At 38.9% G+C, this 16,965-nt stretch overlaps 1 protein-coding gene across 4 annotated transcripts in view; it reads left to right on the top strand.

Moving 5' to 3' along the window:
- Positions 1-10,057, top strand: part of MYOM1 (myomesin 1) — a 72,046-nt gene extending 61,989 nt beyond the window's left edge. For 3 of the 4 annotated variants that reach the window (XM_041399424.1, XM_041399425.1, XM_041399426.1), the window contains 4 exons: positions 1,503-1,558; positions 6,151-6,366; positions 8,073-8,196; positions 9,427-10,057. In XM_041399424.1, coding sequence (XP_041255358.1) covers positions 1,503-1,558; positions 6,151-6,366; positions 8,073-8,196; positions 9,427-9,653 — 623 coding nt within the window. In that variant the 3' untranslated portion in view covers positions 9,654-10,057. Of the gene's footprint in view, positions 1-1,502; positions 1,559-6,150; positions 7,126-8,072; positions 8,197-9,426 lie in introns of those variants that run through there. The other variant, XM_041399428.1, reaches the window with a different exon arrangement.
- The last annotated feature ends 6,908 nt before the right edge of the window (positions 10,058-16,965 follow it).

Below are 16,965 nucleotides of genomic sequence, written 5' to 3' on the forward strand. Positions count from 1 at the left end.
TCCAGGAAGGTTGTGTGTTGGGAAAAAGAGGGCACGTAAACATGTTTATATGCACGTGCTCATCCTAAAACAAGTTTGTCCTTACACCAAGGAGAAGTAAGTGACCATTTGTTGATTTAACATTGGTGCACTTTGCAGCTAATCATATTATTCTTATGGGTTAGGTTGATTTTTCTCATCTAAGCTCCTGTTCTCAGTATCAGTTAGCCTTCTCTAAAAATAAACTTTATTGCTGGGATCTCTCATGCATAATCTCTGCACAAAAGTCTCTTTGTTTTCAAAGATCGAGAAAATAATTTGGCTAGTTTTGAATGCTCTAAAATGTCAAATGGCTCTGCATTACTTACAGAAATGTAAGAAAGCAACAGTAGCTTTTGAATTGCTTAGAATCTCCTCACACTTTTGCCTGTATGTCAATTCCAACAGAGCAACTAAAACAGAAGTATGTAATAACTACTTAAGGAGTAAGCTATTAGCCTTCAGTTTGAATTATTAGACTTATTATCCTCCCTACTTACAGAAGAAGCCATGGAAAAAATGAATGGTTCAAATTAATTTCAAATTACTTTCAGACCTGCATAAAAATGAGGGCAGAACTGGCATTTGACAAGTTATTTGAGAAAAATGCATAGAGAGATAGAGCAGGGCTTGGATACGAACAGTGACCCCCACAAGTCCCGGCTGAGAGAGCGCAAAGGGGTCAGCGATTGCCCTGACCTTTAATTTCTGACCCTGGACTATCCACAAGGCACTGGCATGTTAACTGTCACAACACAGTGCTTTTCCTGGTCTCACAAGGCTGTTATCTCCCTGCTCCAGAGCACATCTTTTACAGAGTACACTGGAGGGGAACATTCTGTACAGTCATTTCCTTCCTCTGCCAGGCTCCACCCAGACATGTAACGAACAAAATCCGTATTCCAGGATAAGTGCGCTAAAGCCTGCATGTGACTGGCTTATTTGTGTTTGTCTAAGATTTCTATGGGACTCTTGAGTTTAAAGCTGGATCAATCAGGTACCAGTCTCATTTACACACAGATACACGCAAGTGGTGGAACTTCATTGTTGCCACTGAGACTGAAGTCTGTCTTAAAGCTAATCTCCAGCACTTTAACAGGTGTCATTCATTTCCCTTTAGACACCCAATGTTTTTAGTTTACTGCAGTAAAAATTTTGAGCACCAGATCTCAAAAACATAAATTATTTTTGTGCACTCAGAATTAAAACTGAATTGATACCAAAGTCTGCAGGACACTGCATGTGTACTTTAATTCCTCTCTGTAAGTGATTGACACCAACTATTAACACATCTTTTGCTGTGAATTCAACATTTTTTAAAGTCCAAATGGTGTGCTAAAAATGCTGGATAGTTCTCTGCTAGCACAGATATCAGAGACAAGTTGTACATAAATAAGACAAAAGGAAAGAACTAGAAGAGAAACAGAATCCAGCACACAGTTGATTTTGAGACACTAAAAAAAATTAATCTTCTTTATTTCCAGATCGTGCACGGGTACTTGGAGGTTTGCCCGATGTTGTCACCATCCAGGAGGGCAAGGTACAGTAAATTAACTGAAGCTTTACACAGCATCCCAACAGCTTGAATGCCTTTCAATGATGGGAAAACATTCACCCTTTTTTTTCAGGATGCCATCTTTAAAATCTGCTACATTATTTATTCATCCCCTGCCTTCTGTACATAATTCAATGGATTGGACAGATGGGTTTATGTATTCAGGGCAGTGTCTTTTCTTAAGAACTAGATAAAAGTGAGATGACAATGTGAATTGGGACTAAAACTCCTTATATAACCAGCTCTTTAAAAATTCATGCACAGGTTTCACAGTTAGATTTTTTTCTTGTATCAGGAAAGCATCAGGAAAGTTTAACTCTTGTTTTCACATGGGAGCCAGTCATTTTATGCCTTCTGCAGTTAAGCTCTTTACAATGTGGCATGGTAACACACCTGTAGAGGTTGGCTTTTAAATGGTGTAAAAGAAGTAAACCACAATAACTCAATTCTTGTCCAGACACTAGGAGAAAAAAATCTCTATTTCCTCAGGGTAAAGGAGAAAGAAGTCAAAATAAGTCACTGATGTTATAGTGGATTATATTAGGAGAGTTTAGCTGAAAGATTATGGTAAGGCACTCCCAGAGGAACATTGATGCTTGAGCACAGAACAGACGACCCAGAAACTGAGTTCTCAGTCTCACAACTTTTTCCCAGCACACTGCTTCTACAACTTGCTGTTTAATAGTATTGAGACCAAGAAGCACCTGCTTTTCACCTCCTGCTGCTCTGCCACAAGCCTGTTCCTCTTCACAGTGTGTTCAAACAGTGAAATAGGGCATGTGAATGTCACTGAAAACCTGTAACGTGACAACTACAGTAAGGCAGCTCCCTGGTATTTCTGGCTTTATCTGTCAGTAGGTCAGCTGGGTTAACAGAATTTGATTATAAGCTCAGCAGAAGTGTTAAGAATCTAAAATCTTATTCTGAAATGCTTGTCAACGTGAGATAATAGCAGACAAGATAGCAAACCGCAGCAGTTCTGGGAAAATCAAGTATGTTGACATTACAAAATAAAATTCTTTAACAGATTTAGCAGTTTGAGAAATGCTGTAAAGTAAGAAGTGATCATGTGAACATTGTAACTGTAGATAGAAGACACAAAGGAACAGAATGAATTAGCAGATTCTCAGCTAATCAGTGCTTGGAGGCGAGATTCTCATGATGCTTTGGCAGGGTGTAAACTTGGGTGTAAACTTTTACCAGTTTTAAGCTTTCGGACAAAAGAGAGCTGATATGAAATTGTGTATGAGTTCACTGACACAAAATGTGCAGTGTTTATAAAACGAGTTTGTAAAAATGAGTTGCAAAATCTTACCCAGACAAAAGTTGTCCTTGACAGCAAGGACATTTGCAACGTTTGAATACGTGGCTGAAATACTCCCAGAACTCGAGACAAATATCCTTGACCTTAAGTTTCTTGATTCTGTAGAGGATTGTTTTGAGTAGGACAGAGAGTGATCAGGGAAAACAGAGCTGGTTTGGGTGGTGTTGGCTCATCTGTCTGTTGTTTGCATATATGCTGGAGAGAGAAGAATGCAATTCTCTGTTGTGTAACTCATGCAAATTGCACAATCATTGAGGATTTTGTAAAACAGCAAATGAGGTAGCAGAGGTCTGGCAAGCTTTGATTGTGAGTTCTAGTGCCACCGTAACCACAAACCTATATGAACAGATTGGTATCCCGAGATTGAACTTCCAAGCACATGCTTATCTCAAATTTAAACTTAACATTGTGACTGTGATGCCATTTATTACCTTTTTACATGTGAGCTGAAGGGTATGGCTGAGAAGCAATGAACCAGTGTTTACCAAGTGTTAATCAAATAGCATTCCAGATGGCCTAAGAGGCTTCCACTGATAGACATAAATGCTCCTCAGCAGTATGTTATAATTGGAAAAGGCTAAGTGTCAGTTCACATTAGGGAGGAATCCGACCTGACAGAGGATGCTAGCATGTTTTTTGTCCAGCCAGGCAACTTTACCTAAGTGGCTGTTTTAATGAAGGTCTGTAAATGAGTGAAGAGGCTTAGGATTCTGAGGCACTTTCAGACATAGAAGCAACATGTAACATCCTTCTTCCCACCAACTCACTATCCTACCCTTCTGCCAGGGGTGCAGGTCCTCACAGATAGGCTGGAGGAAGGGAGCAGATTTCCTTAACTGAGCTGCTTCAGTCCACTCCCCAAACCATCCACGATTGTGATGCTGTGCTAATATGAAAGAAGAATGGCAATACTTTAAATACAAGGGCACGCTTCTCTCTGCCACCTCTACTACCCTGCCCATGATAATCTGCAGTAAAAGGCAGAAGAGGTAGTGAGGGGCACAAAGGGTCTGGACTTGCAGCTGCTGGTTGCTTCAAGTGGACATGCCTCAGTGCCCTGGGCCCAGGAGAAAAAGGCACACTTTTTTACCATAATGATATCAGGTTGAACACAGTATTATAATCAAGGGTTTCACTGAGTGATAAATATATACATGAGCAAAGAAAATTCTTGTCCAAAGAATAGAAATCTGAAACAGGTGCAGTCACAGTGAGCAATTGTTTCTCCTTGGGTATGGAATTACTTTTCAGAAAACCAAGTTCTCACCATCTATATAGTGAGTTATAAGACACATCTCTGCACATTAGTAGCTGGAAAATAAACAGAAAGTGTTGGGAACAGCAAGAGAATCACTCGTATCAAACAGGAGCTAGTGATGCAATGTTAAGGGAAATGTAGCTATTTTAAGGAATGATTTAGAAGAATAAAAGAATCATCACTGCTGCTTGAATCTCTTTGAATTATGGAGTATGACAGCACTTCAAACACCCCAGCTTTGAATGATGCCACTGATGGAGCTGCGTGGACATGGACATCAGCTCATTAGCACTGTGGTGGAGTGGCAGCTGGAGCCACTTGGTGCTGAGCTCTTGCTTGCCTGAGAATCAGAAGACCATAATGAAATATTGAGCACCTGACAGGGTCCCTATACATTGCCTGGCTAAGGCTGAGAGCATGTTTGTTTCCACAGTGATAAGGAAGAGGGGGAAAGAAACATAAAACCTCGTTTCCCACTTGTTTTTCAAAAAGATGGACTGATATGGCAACCAAAACCCCACTCACACCAGTGGGCTACAGGAGAAGGGAGTCAACAGCCCCACGTGGTCACCAGCTGTAGGTGCTGCAGGAAATCAGATAGAGGCCATTTCCAGAATGCCATAACCACCTCTCACTTGGAATCTGCCCTCCTTCAGTACCAAGAATTACATGTTGCTGGTAGAGGAAAGACTTCCCCTTTCCTTTTGCTCTCATTTTGGTCCTCAGGTTGGGCACATGGGGATTTTTATTTTGTTCTCAGAGATACAAACACCTCTCACTTTTTATAAGTAAAGCTATCAATTTTTCTGTCCATTCATTTCAAAAGCCTTCCAGGCATCTCTCTTCTGTCCCATCTTCCACTATCACACTACTGGATAAGAAGCAGTGAGTTGGAAGGAAGGTTGGAAGAGGTACTTGATTCCAGTCAAGTGAAATCTTGTCTACTCCTTGTTTATCACTTAGTCCATTCCTACTGAAGCAGCAAAGATAATTTTCTTTGCAGTAGAAGTTCTTCAATTCCCAGTCCAGTTAGATTCCCCTTTAAATGACATATATGTATACAAATAAATTCCTTCCTAAATACAGCTCCAGAGAAAGGCCTATGTACCAATGAATTGTCATGTGAACTTTTTTCACATTTGAGTCTCATTGTGATGCAAATATTTTTGAGAAGACTGCCATAGCACTATGACTGCAGGAGGGGATCCTTTACATGCATCAATATCTCCCAAAAATGAATTAGCTGACAAGAAAAAAAGGAGGCCTGTACAAAGAGACACACCAGCCCACTGAAGGTACAAGAAGCTGCCAGTGACCTCTCCAACAAGATGATTCTCTAACAGTGAAGATACTTCCTACAGGCTGATGAGACTGAATTCAGTCCTTAGGAAAATCAAAGGGAAATTCTTACAAAAACACTAAAGAATGAGTAAAGCCTGTCTTGATTTCAGTTAAAAATAGTTTTACAGACATGCATAAAACACCTCAAGTCTGTTAGAAGAGCTGTCAGGGCACAGTTTAAAAGGATCCCAAATTAAACAAAGTATTCCAGGGCCACTTTGTTCTTAGTTTTCTATAAAGGCAGCCACACTTTCTTTACTTATGGGAGATAATATACATATATATAGTGAGCTAATATGAACAAAATCATCTGACAGTTCATTAAAATCTCATTTCAGGTCTAACACACAAATGCAGATAATATCTAATTTTATATTAAAAAATATGCATGGAGAAACCTCTACTAATGATTATGACAGTAGAGAAGAAGGTCCATAAAATATTGAAAGGTTTTAATGCATTTTTTAATTAACTGAGTTCCTTCTTTTCCTTTGTGATAGAGAAGAGTGACATAAATTATTGATTACTGATGATGGTATGCATCCCTTTACTAAAAGCAGGAAACTAAATGGGAAGCTGGAATATTTGGAGAGTCAGGCATCAAAAAACACAGCAAATTTACTGACTCATAATTCCTTTGTACTTTTTCTGTAGGCACTTAATCTTTCGTGCACTGTCTGGGGAGATCCCACCCCAGAGGTCTCATGGCTGAAGAATGAAAAGTCATTTGTATCAGATGCCAATTGCATCCTGAAGTTTGAATCTGGAAAAAACGTCAGCTTTTCCATTTCTACTGTGTCCACACAAGACTCTGGGAAGTACAGCATTGTGGTGAAGAACAAGTACGGTACAGAGACCAGCGACGTCACCGTAAGTGTCTACATACCTGAGGAGGAGAGAGAGTCTGAGCAAGAGAAAAAGCAGTAGCGTAAAATGAAAGCTTGAATTTAAGTCTAGAAGACAGAAGTACAGAGGAGATTTTGGATGTTAGGCTGATATAATCCATGTGTGTAAATGGCTTTCTGCTTTAGCAGGCAGCCTTGGATTTTTCCATTCACTTCACATTTGCTTCTAATACACTCATTCATGCCAGGGAAAACAGGGCCTTTCCTGAATGTTTTCTTAGTGCTAACTTCACATAAACTAACTGTAGCATTTTAAGCAAGGCCAAGTGCATGCTGTCTGTGAGCACATACCCACCATTTCACCCTCTTCCTGGAGCATCTGGAAGGAAAGGGTCAAGAATTGCTTCAGTGGAAGCAACTAATGAGGTAGATGGAAAGATCAAAAATGGTCGGGGCGTACTTGAGCAGCAGTTAGGATTTGTTCCAGCTTTGGTAAGGCAGCATAAATGGAATGTGTTAGATCACAGAAAAATGAGTGCTGGCTTTCGTCTGTGTTAAGGCCCCTTTGTATTGCTGTGTTAATTTAGTGAGGCCTTAATATGGGTGTCATTTACAGCCCTAAATATTGTTTAATCTGCCCAAACAGGGTAACAGTACTGTAACATAAATGAAAAGAAGGCTTAGGAGGCCAAGAGAATAATAATATGTGTGTGTCTGTAAAAGTGTATGAACTCTGCTTTATGTTCACAAATAAACTGAATTCACTTCTTTCCTTCAATCACAAGCTTGTTTCACTGTGTCTTGTTTTATTACTCACAGCTCATGTAGTTGTGCACAGTATCTTACTGTCTTAATGCCTTCACCACTGTAATTACCTCCAGCTTCCCTTTAGATCCCTGTTAATCTTCACTTTGCTGTTTGCGACAAAACCACAATGGAATCTCTTCACCTCTCTGTCCAGACCTTCACTGCTTCACACCTTAAGTCAAAAAGGTATTTTTGTAAATCCTGTCACAGGAGTAGTCCTATGTTTTTCAATGCACCTGGGCATGAATTGTGATTTAAGGGTGATATGTAAGTGTTTTGTTAGATAGAAAAATCAATATCTGTTACCAAAAAAAAGTTCAGATTATCTAGTCACAGCAGCCAGGTAAAACAGACAAAACAATAAGGCTTAATTTTTAATTTCAAAATATAATCATTACAAGATCTGTAATTTGAGATAGAGCAAGCTTCCTGAGTTTGAAGGACTAATGCAAAATTATGTTACAATTTTGCTTAGTAGGACATGAAGCCAATTCAAGGATGATATGCAGGTCGCTTCATCTTTGTCCTGTGGCAGACAACATAACAACAGAGTCACAGCTCTTCCATTCTCCACAGTGCAAACAAGAATATCACCTGCTCTTTGCAATAACTGATGTTTATTACTCAGTATTATTTTTAGTAACGATTGCATTTTGACATCAGTTTATTTCGACTGCTTCATTTGCAAAAATCTGTCCTGCCTCCCTCCTTTTGGCAGAACATCCAGGGAATATAAGTAGGTCAGGTAACATGCTGGATTCTACTTTACTTTGCTTTGGCAGATGTATGTGTCCCTGAAAGTTAGGGTAATAAGTTGCTTCAAAAGGGATCACTTCCAGGGATTCACCTATGGGGATTTCAGGCTGAATCTGTGATGCATCCCCATGCCTCGCTTGTGCACGTTTTGTTCTTGCTTTGCTTCAGGTGATTGTGATGCCTGTGTCAGGGCAGACTGACACAGTCCAAGGACACAATCAAAATAATAAAACTGTATCTAAAAAGAAAAAAACAATGACGGCAAGCAAGCAGAAGGAAGGGGGAAAGAAAGGTAAGAGTGCCTTCACTGTTACTCTTCTGTTCTAATGAAAAAATTGTTAAATTGTTATGGATTTAATTGTCTGTGCCAATCAATATTTCATAGGTCCCAATCAATCAAGTTTACAGTACATATGCTCTTAATCAACAACAGATGCAAAGTATGAATTACCAGGTTAGGCCTAAGTGAAAGAGACTTAAATCAATATTTTCAAACCGCCTTTTCTACTTCCACTGCAAGTTGTCATCTTGACTAACCTGGCTGATGGAAGTTTTTAAAACCATAATAAATACTTCTACATTTCTGAATACAGAGGAAAGACTTTGTAAGCATGTATACATACACAGATGGTGTTATTTTCCAAAGTGAGACTCATTTCAGCAGCTAGATGTTTGATATTTCACCAGAAATAAGGCCTTGCTGATTCAGGGACCCTAAATGCCTAAGTCTTTTAGAAAACCCTGACTATTTAGCTACTACTTGAGAGTCATCAATTATTCTCTCCTAGTTTCATGTCCATATTGAATGGTAAAGTTGGAGTTATAAGTCACCATTTTTTGTCTAATTTATAGGAAGGGTAGAAAATTAATCAGCTCTCTGGTGATTCAGCATTCTCACGTATTACTTGTATATTATTTTACTGTTCTTTTAGACTCTACCTATAGAATTACTATTTGGACAATGATTAGTCACAATTGCATCTCTCTCATATAGAGCATTATAGCTCCAAATCAGTCTTAAATTCTGACAATATCAGAAAATTTGTTTTACATATTTTTGCCTAAGTATTTTTCTTTATATGTTATATCATTTTTCTTTGTATGTTATATCATTTCTGACAGAGCATTTTTATACTTTTATTTCCCCCCACATTTTTGCTCCTAAGGCAAGAACAAATACTTTACAGCATTTCCTTCCTCTCTTGCCTCACTGGTATGGTATACTTTTCTGAGCAATCCTTTAAATTAGGTGACTTAAACAGGAAACAATTATTTCTGTACCTGTAAATGTTTTCCCATATCTACCTCTAGATAATTTTAATTAGAGACATAAAGACTTGGGCTTGGTTTTGGTTCCATAATAAATAGTAATATTGTGTGTGATACTGAATCTCTTTATATAGGTAGGGAAAGAGGAAAAGAACATGATAAGGTCATAACCAATGTGCAAGAAATATTGCTGAGCACAGTAAATATTGTTACTTAGGATTACTCAGAAATTTTATTACTTCTCCTAAATCAGATTTTATTAAGCCACACGTAGAAGAAATTACTACTACAGAAGAGACACCTGATCCAAATGAAATACCTCCTGTGGAAACAGAAAAGGATACAAAAAGCAACCAGCAAGCAGCAAAGAAGACTGCTGGAAAGGCAGGAGTAGCAGAAAAAGTTCCTCAACCCACAGAAAGTTTGGATAGGCAGGGAAAGAAACCACCAGAAAAAGCAGCCTTGGGTAAACCCCACTGAGCTTCAATGAAGAATGTGATCCTGTCACCAACAGGATAATAAGCTCAACCTGAGATTTCATGAGTGGCATCTTAACCATAATATTTTAACACAGAAGTTTATTAATAGGGTTTTTTGTGTAACATTTGTAATATTTCCAAACTTTAAACTTAAATGCATAGTAGATGGGCATTTATGTTTTAGTACCAGATAACGGCACTGCACTGCAGGAATTTCTAAGTATCTGAATAATGATACATGTACTGTCAATGTGAATTTAGTTACTAAAAAATGTCCATTATAAGCAGAGTTCATTCGAGCAAATCCTGTCCAGAACTGACATATTTACTACAGTGTAAAGGAATGTTGGTATCAGTTACACAGATGTGTTAATCAATATTTAAAGGCCATCACAGCTTGAGGCAGATGCTGCTTACTTTTTCAAGGAAATGATATATACAGTCCTCTTCATGCCATGTGAGCTCTACTTTCCCCCATGAAGAGTTTGGCCACAGTGGAAGATCTCCAGAAACAGAACCATCTCCTATGGATGCAGGGGGGGCATAAGTCATTTTCTTTTGATCCAAGTTTCTTTCACGCAAACCCTTTTCATCAGGTGGATCAGGACTACATCAGGCCATTTCTTATCACCAAGACTCACGTGATTGCTTTCCAGTCCTCTCCACTTCATTAATTCCCTTAAAGCCTTCATGAGTTACTGTGGATAAAGCATTAACCCATGAAGCACCAGCTGCCCCCCAAATGCTAATTTTCCTCCACAGCTTTTGCCACAGCACTCACATTTCTGCTAAATCCACTGCTCTTCTTCCTCAGTGGTTCAGCCCAAGACTATCCCTTCATCCACTCACTATCATCAAATCCACTGGTTCTAATAAGAGAGTGTAGCTTCATGGTCATGTAAGTAAGGAATAAATTCAAGGCAAGAATCTCTGCATTAAATCTTTGTTGTGCTCATTCACGTTCATTACTATGTCCATTCACAGGTTTATGTACTGAGGATACAGGAAAATATGACTTATTTGCAAATGCTTAGATACCATGAAAGAAGCAGTGTTCAAGCTGAAAAACAAACCAATAAAAATAAAGGTCAGAATTTATTTTGTTGCTATGCAAGCTAAGTTCAACTTTAAAGTGACCAGAAGTTATAAAACATAAGAAATTAATAGAAGATATTTTAATTACTAGGGAAATAGTCATATTGCTTTCAACTTTAAGAAGGCTTAATCATATTGTATTGTCTTTTTCCATATGGATTATTGATGAAAGGTCAGTTAATGAATTGATGAATTCCATTGGTATTTCTAGGTGCTGGATATATTACTGATGTAGAAATACTGAAAACACAAGAAATACCAGTTTCGAATCCATCCTTGCAGAACTGTTAGCATAAGAAAGCAAAGAGTCTCAATAGCATGTAAATGCACAGAAGTCAAGACACTGATATCCCAGATGAGAAGAAATTAATTTCCTTCTAAATTCCAATAGGATTCTATTCAACTCTTTTTAAAGCCAACAGAAATTTTCTGGCTGGATGAAATACTGGATAGAACACTTATATGTAGGCAAGTAGAGTAATAATGTTCCTGTAAATAATGTAAAGGGTTTAAATAACTTAGATGGTCCATAGCAAGTGACAGAAGGACGTAGGATGAAAGAGAGAAAAAATTGTAGAAATCAAAATACTGACATCTACACAAAATGGTGTTGGGAGAAAGTTTAAAGCAGACTGAACTACAACTAAAATAATCCAACTGCACTTAGGTACTGTTTGACATTGAGCTCAACTCAGTTCTACATCACATCTTTTTCTAAATCTATGTATTATAGCCCAGCAATGAAGGACATAAGTCCTTCAGAGAAATGCAGTAAGGAGCATTTCCATGGCAGGACACCCCAATACATATAATTTCACATGCAATTATTACAGAAAATTATAAATATCTAGAGATGCGCAATTCTAGCACTCTGTCAGAGTTACAGAGTGGCCCTTCAAAAGCAGTAGAAAGCTGCAGGTTGTTTCACACAATCTCACACATTTTGCCATGGCAATTATTTCAAGCTGCCTGACATCTGTAAAGATCCATCACCTCTCAGAGCTCCTTCGGGTGGGGAGTCTGTCTGCCACGAACACCAACGGCAGTGAGTAAGTTATATATAGAACAGACTGTTCCACTGAGAGCCTGATCCAATTCCTGCAAAATGCCGCAGGGGTCTCTGCATTAGCTTTAATAGAAATCAAGCTAGAGCTAAGAAGAATGTTCTAAAAATGTCCCAAATCTCAGATTAAAAAGCCCATTTTTCTCACCATGAAGCCAACTGCAGATTTCTCTTTTGTGTCATTGTAGCAGAATCAGGTCTTAGCTTTTTGCTGCAAGAAAAAACACTGTTTTCCTGATATTTCAATTAAAACCTACTGGAAATAGCTTTAAAATTTTCAACTAAAATGCACTAGAGTTAGGGGATTTTTTGGTTAAATTTGGATGGTTCTTCATAAAGCTGGAAATGGAGTCACATCAGTATTGTTCTACAGGAATGCATTTGCTATCCAGAAGAACAGTGTAGTTATGCACAGTAAACATAGATTACCCTCCCTTTTTTATTTTGATTATTTAAGCTGTAGTGGTTCACAAATATATAACAAAATATTCAAAATTAATATTAACAAAATTGTTGAGTATGCTAAAGCTTATTATGTTACTGTGGTTGAATAATTTCTTTCTTGCATTTAAAATGTATTATTTATATTCTATTCTCCATTATAAGTATGAAAAATTGTTTCAGTCTCTGTGCACTACACAGCGATAGAATGCAAATTATTTCTGTAGCGACAGGATCTGCTATCAAACACAGAGAATCATTTGACTACATTTAAACTCAGGCACTGGATGCCATGTTTATTTGAAGTGCCCTTCTCTTTATTTTCTTATTTCTCACCTACATGTTCCCTTTTACATGAGCACATATTACTCCTTATATTCAAATTTATAACTCTTTTAGAAATTTATGTTCTCATGTAATAATAACTGTATTTAACAACAAGGGAAAGTGTTGCAATAAGCTATATTATCCAATCACCTTTTAAAACCACAAATGATGCTTTCTGAAGATGAAAGAGGATGAGAAAAATAGGCTTTGACTTCCACTGCAGTACAGGCACTATGATTCCAGCTGCCCTTGAATTCTTCTGGATTTGTTAGCCAGTTATTGAGGAAGATCTGTGCTCTGTGTCTGTGCTCTGAGACTGACAGACATAATTTGGTAATACATTAAGCCATAATCTTTGAAGCAGCTAGCTGTAAACTGAGATCATCCTTAAACTAGCATAGAGTGCACTTCTGCTCTTTGCCCTTGAACAACAACTATAAGGTAAATGCATAAGTGATATCCCATATAATCTGCACTTATAGGAGACAGACACCTGCAACAAGCCTTTCCCCACAGTTTCTTGGTTTTTTGTTTGTATGTTTTGGTCTTGCTAAAAGGACATCAAATTTTAAGAATTGAAGCAAAATGTTGTTCAGGGAAAAGAGCCACAAAAGTTGTAAAGAGAAAAACGTTAGAAAAAACTCCATTTCACAAGGGCTCCTAAAGGTAAAGCCTTATAAAGGTATTGTGAGAGAGACAAGGGGCTGGTGGAGAGGAAGGAAGGCCCCAGATTTGGGTGCAATCTTCTGCTGACTTTTGCCCTTGTCTCACTTCCCATTTCATTATGCGAGACCTCTTTCCTGCAATCTCCTTCTGCAAGTTTTCAAATGAAACACCTTCCTTCTTTCCCAATCTTGCATCTCCTACCATCCAATTTGACACAGTTATTTCCATTTACCATTTCATCACTTATCCTAACAGGACTGGAATAAAACCTCCTGCTTAATTAGGCTGTGATTTTGGCAAGGATAAGGAACTTCTTAACAGAAGGCCTGAAATCCTATAATTATCTATTATCAGAAAATGGTTTGTAAAACACTTGCTAATGGTTGACAAAGAATGGAGAAATACTGCTTATATGAGACTTGATTTGAGCGTGCTGGCGTAACCAAATATGTTAACTCTACACACAAGTCCATCAACTTTTAGGACTATTGATGTGCTTAAAAATTTTGGTGCATCAGGATACAGTTCCTCACAGCCCTGAATCCTTGATATTAACTTACCTCCTTTTTTTTTTTTTTTTTTTTTTTTCTCTTAAATGGAAATAAAAAAAAAAAACTAAATCATAACATCCTGTCATAATGTCATTCTGATCTGAGAGATGTTATGGAAAATGCTTCTGGGGGACATGTGTTAGTTGTGACTAAGAGGCAGAGATGAGGATTCCCATAGGTTTACAGGGTGAGATATCGTCCTGTCTGCTGATGATGGGTATGGAATAAATGACTGCTCTAAAGAGTGGTTTCTTTCTAAGTATTGTGTGCATACAAACAGGCAAAATGACAAAACTATATCTCCTCACTAACGCCAAGTCTTTGGTAGCCGTAAGCAGGCTACCTCTCTCACACACTGCTGCTGCCAGACACAATCCTCAGCTGAAGAGCCAAAGAGCCACTGATTTACGTATGGCACTGGGTAACATACTTTCAAATTGCTTCCTCTCCACCAAAATAACCACACCGGTAAGCAGCTGCTATCATCACGCCCTCCCCTCTCCCAGATGGGGGAAACAATAGTGACATTTGTGGTGAAAAGGCAAAATGAACACAAATGAGGAAGCAGGTTACCTGTGCCCTGGAGGCTCTGGATCCACCAACAGTGAGCTGTGGTTCAGCAAGGACCACAAATGGTGCCTCGGTGTAGGGAGCTCCTGGCTACACCACTCCACACAATCACAACAGAAACCAATCCCACTGATAGACACAGCTGAGGAAAATGCAAGCCTTTTTACAGCTTGATTGTAAACATCTATGTGTAAGTGCAAAAGACTAAAGAATACAAAAGGAGAATACTGAGGGACGTCTACTTCAGTAGTCCTGATTGTGTAAAGGTGATAATTTTGGAATGGTAAATGTTACCTAAAGGGAAGACGCTGTGTTTTCAAATAAGTGCTCTTTACTCAGAAGCACATACTCCAGGTTTGAAACAGAAAAGCATGATCTACCCATTTGTTACCCCTTTTCAAGTAAAGATTTTTATGGCTTATTTTCATAATAGGATTTAGCTAATGTCAATATTTGAGGACATATGACAGATTTAGCCCCTACCTCTTATCTCCCTGTGAACAGGGCTGCCTGGTGTTGAAAAGAAGAATCCCATCCACTAAAAAAATAACTTCTTATTATGACCAGCAAAGATAAGATCACAGAACCACAAATGAAAATACTCTCTTAGAGCAATTGCTGAAGAGGTTATACCCTCACAAACTGTGAGACTAAGATGCCAAATAAGGAACTCAGCAAAGCAGGGAAATGACTGTGTGTTTGCGACAGATGTTATGCTAATGTGGCTAGGTAATTATTATTGCAATGCTATACTCAAACAGGAGGCCTCTCAGAAAACTGCTGCAGCTGAAAAATGGTTGCACTGAAGGGTGGAAAATTGCTCCATTACTCTTTGTTTCTTCCATGTATCCTCAAGTCCTGGAAAGTGTTCCAAGATTGACTCAGAATTCCTGATATGACAATAACATCATCACAATAGGCAGGCATGAAATCTGACCTTCCTTTTTACATACCCATAATATAGTCACCCTATCCACATAATTCTCTGTGCCTTCTTCCATGAACCACTTTCTTCGAAAACCCAGCCTGCACATTATGCAGGGATAGATTTGTTTTAGTTCCGTGCTCAAATGGATTAAAATATATTATCTATAAATAAGCAAACTCACTGGCTATAATCTTTTAGGCAGCTTGTCCCAGGAGGTACAGATGAATAAACAGATCTTATCTCTTTGTAGGACTGGTAAAAAAAGATTGTCAGGCATCTTTTAAAAGATACATGGACTATCACAATAAATTTTGTCTATAAATTACTTTGTATACTAGCAAGTCTTTTTGTCAGTTGCCCTGAATACTCCATTGACCAGCCTGATTTCTCATTATGTGACAACTACAATGAAACCTATGTGAAAATCTAAAAAGGCTCTAACACCAAGTGGGGCAAACCCCCAATTTTATCAAAACTTTTGTCAACGGACTGGTGGATGAAGTAGTAGTTGGTAGACAAATTGAAGTACAATAAAATAAAGAAGCAACATGGATAGTGATAAAACACTTCATTCACATTTGTGAAACCCAAATTGTATTTCCAATTGCTTCTCCTTTTCTTTACCCTTTTGTACAGTGCAACTTGTTTCAAGTGATAATTTTACCACGGTTTAGCACATATTATGTCATGGCATCATCTGGGGCCTCTGGGCAATAGCGTGACTCAGGTAAATAATAACACATCACCAAACCAACTTCAGCAAGCAGTGGTGTGAATCATAAAAGCAATGGGCAAAGGAAGCTGCTGTCCTGAAATGCATACACAGCCTGCTGGACACGTTCTGATTTTGCAATTCTACACTTACTTTCATCACCAAAAAAAAAAAAAAAAAAAAAAAAAGTATATATATATATATATATATATAATTATATTATGTTGGAAAATACCTCCGAGATCAACTACAAGCTACAACCAAACATCATAGTGCCAACCAGACCGTGGATGGCACTGGGTGCCACCGTCCAGCCTTTCCTTAAACACCTCCAGGGATGGTGACTCTACCACCTCCCTGGGTTAGACATTCCAATGTCCAACCACCCTTCCTGTGAAAAAATCCCTCTAATGTCGATCTGAAACCTCCTCTGGCACAGCTTGAGACCATGAGATATAGACAGATACAGACAGAGATTAAATATAGTTATAGACATAGATATAGATATATTATAGACAGACTACGGCAGAATGCATATATGACATATATATGTCCGTATGTATAAAGATATGTATATGTGTACAAAAATAAATGTTTTTCGCTCCTCCCGTGGGTGGGCCGGTAACTTTCAGAAGAAGGATGCAGTGAGGGACGTATGAAGCGGCAAACACCGTGAAGGCAGCGCATCTTTTCCGCCGCGCAGTCGCCAGGCGCTAATCCTGAGCCCCGGCTCGGAGCACGACTGTAAGCAGCTGCTCCAGACTGGACTCCGCTGCCGATCCCCGATCCCTGCTCCCGAGGGCCCGGGCGGGATCCCGGCGGGAGGCTCCAGTCGCGCTACGTGCTGCCGGAGCCGCGCACGCGCCTCCTTCCCTCACTCTCCTTCCCTCCCTCCTTCCCGGCGCCGCTCCAAGGTCACGTGGCGCCCCGGGCCAGGCGCGCCCCCGCCGCCAGCGGGAG

The sequence above is a fragment of the Onychostruthus taczanowskii genome, unplaced genomic scaffold (assembly GCF_017590055.1).
Source record: "Onychostruthus taczanowskii isolate IOZ18803 unplaced genomic scaffold, ASM1759005v1 scaffold16, whole genome shotgun sequence".
In the NCBI taxonomy this organism is placed as follows: domain Eukaryota; kingdom Metazoa; phylum Chordata; class Aves; order Passeriformes; family Passeridae; genus Onychostruthus; species Onychostruthus taczanowskii.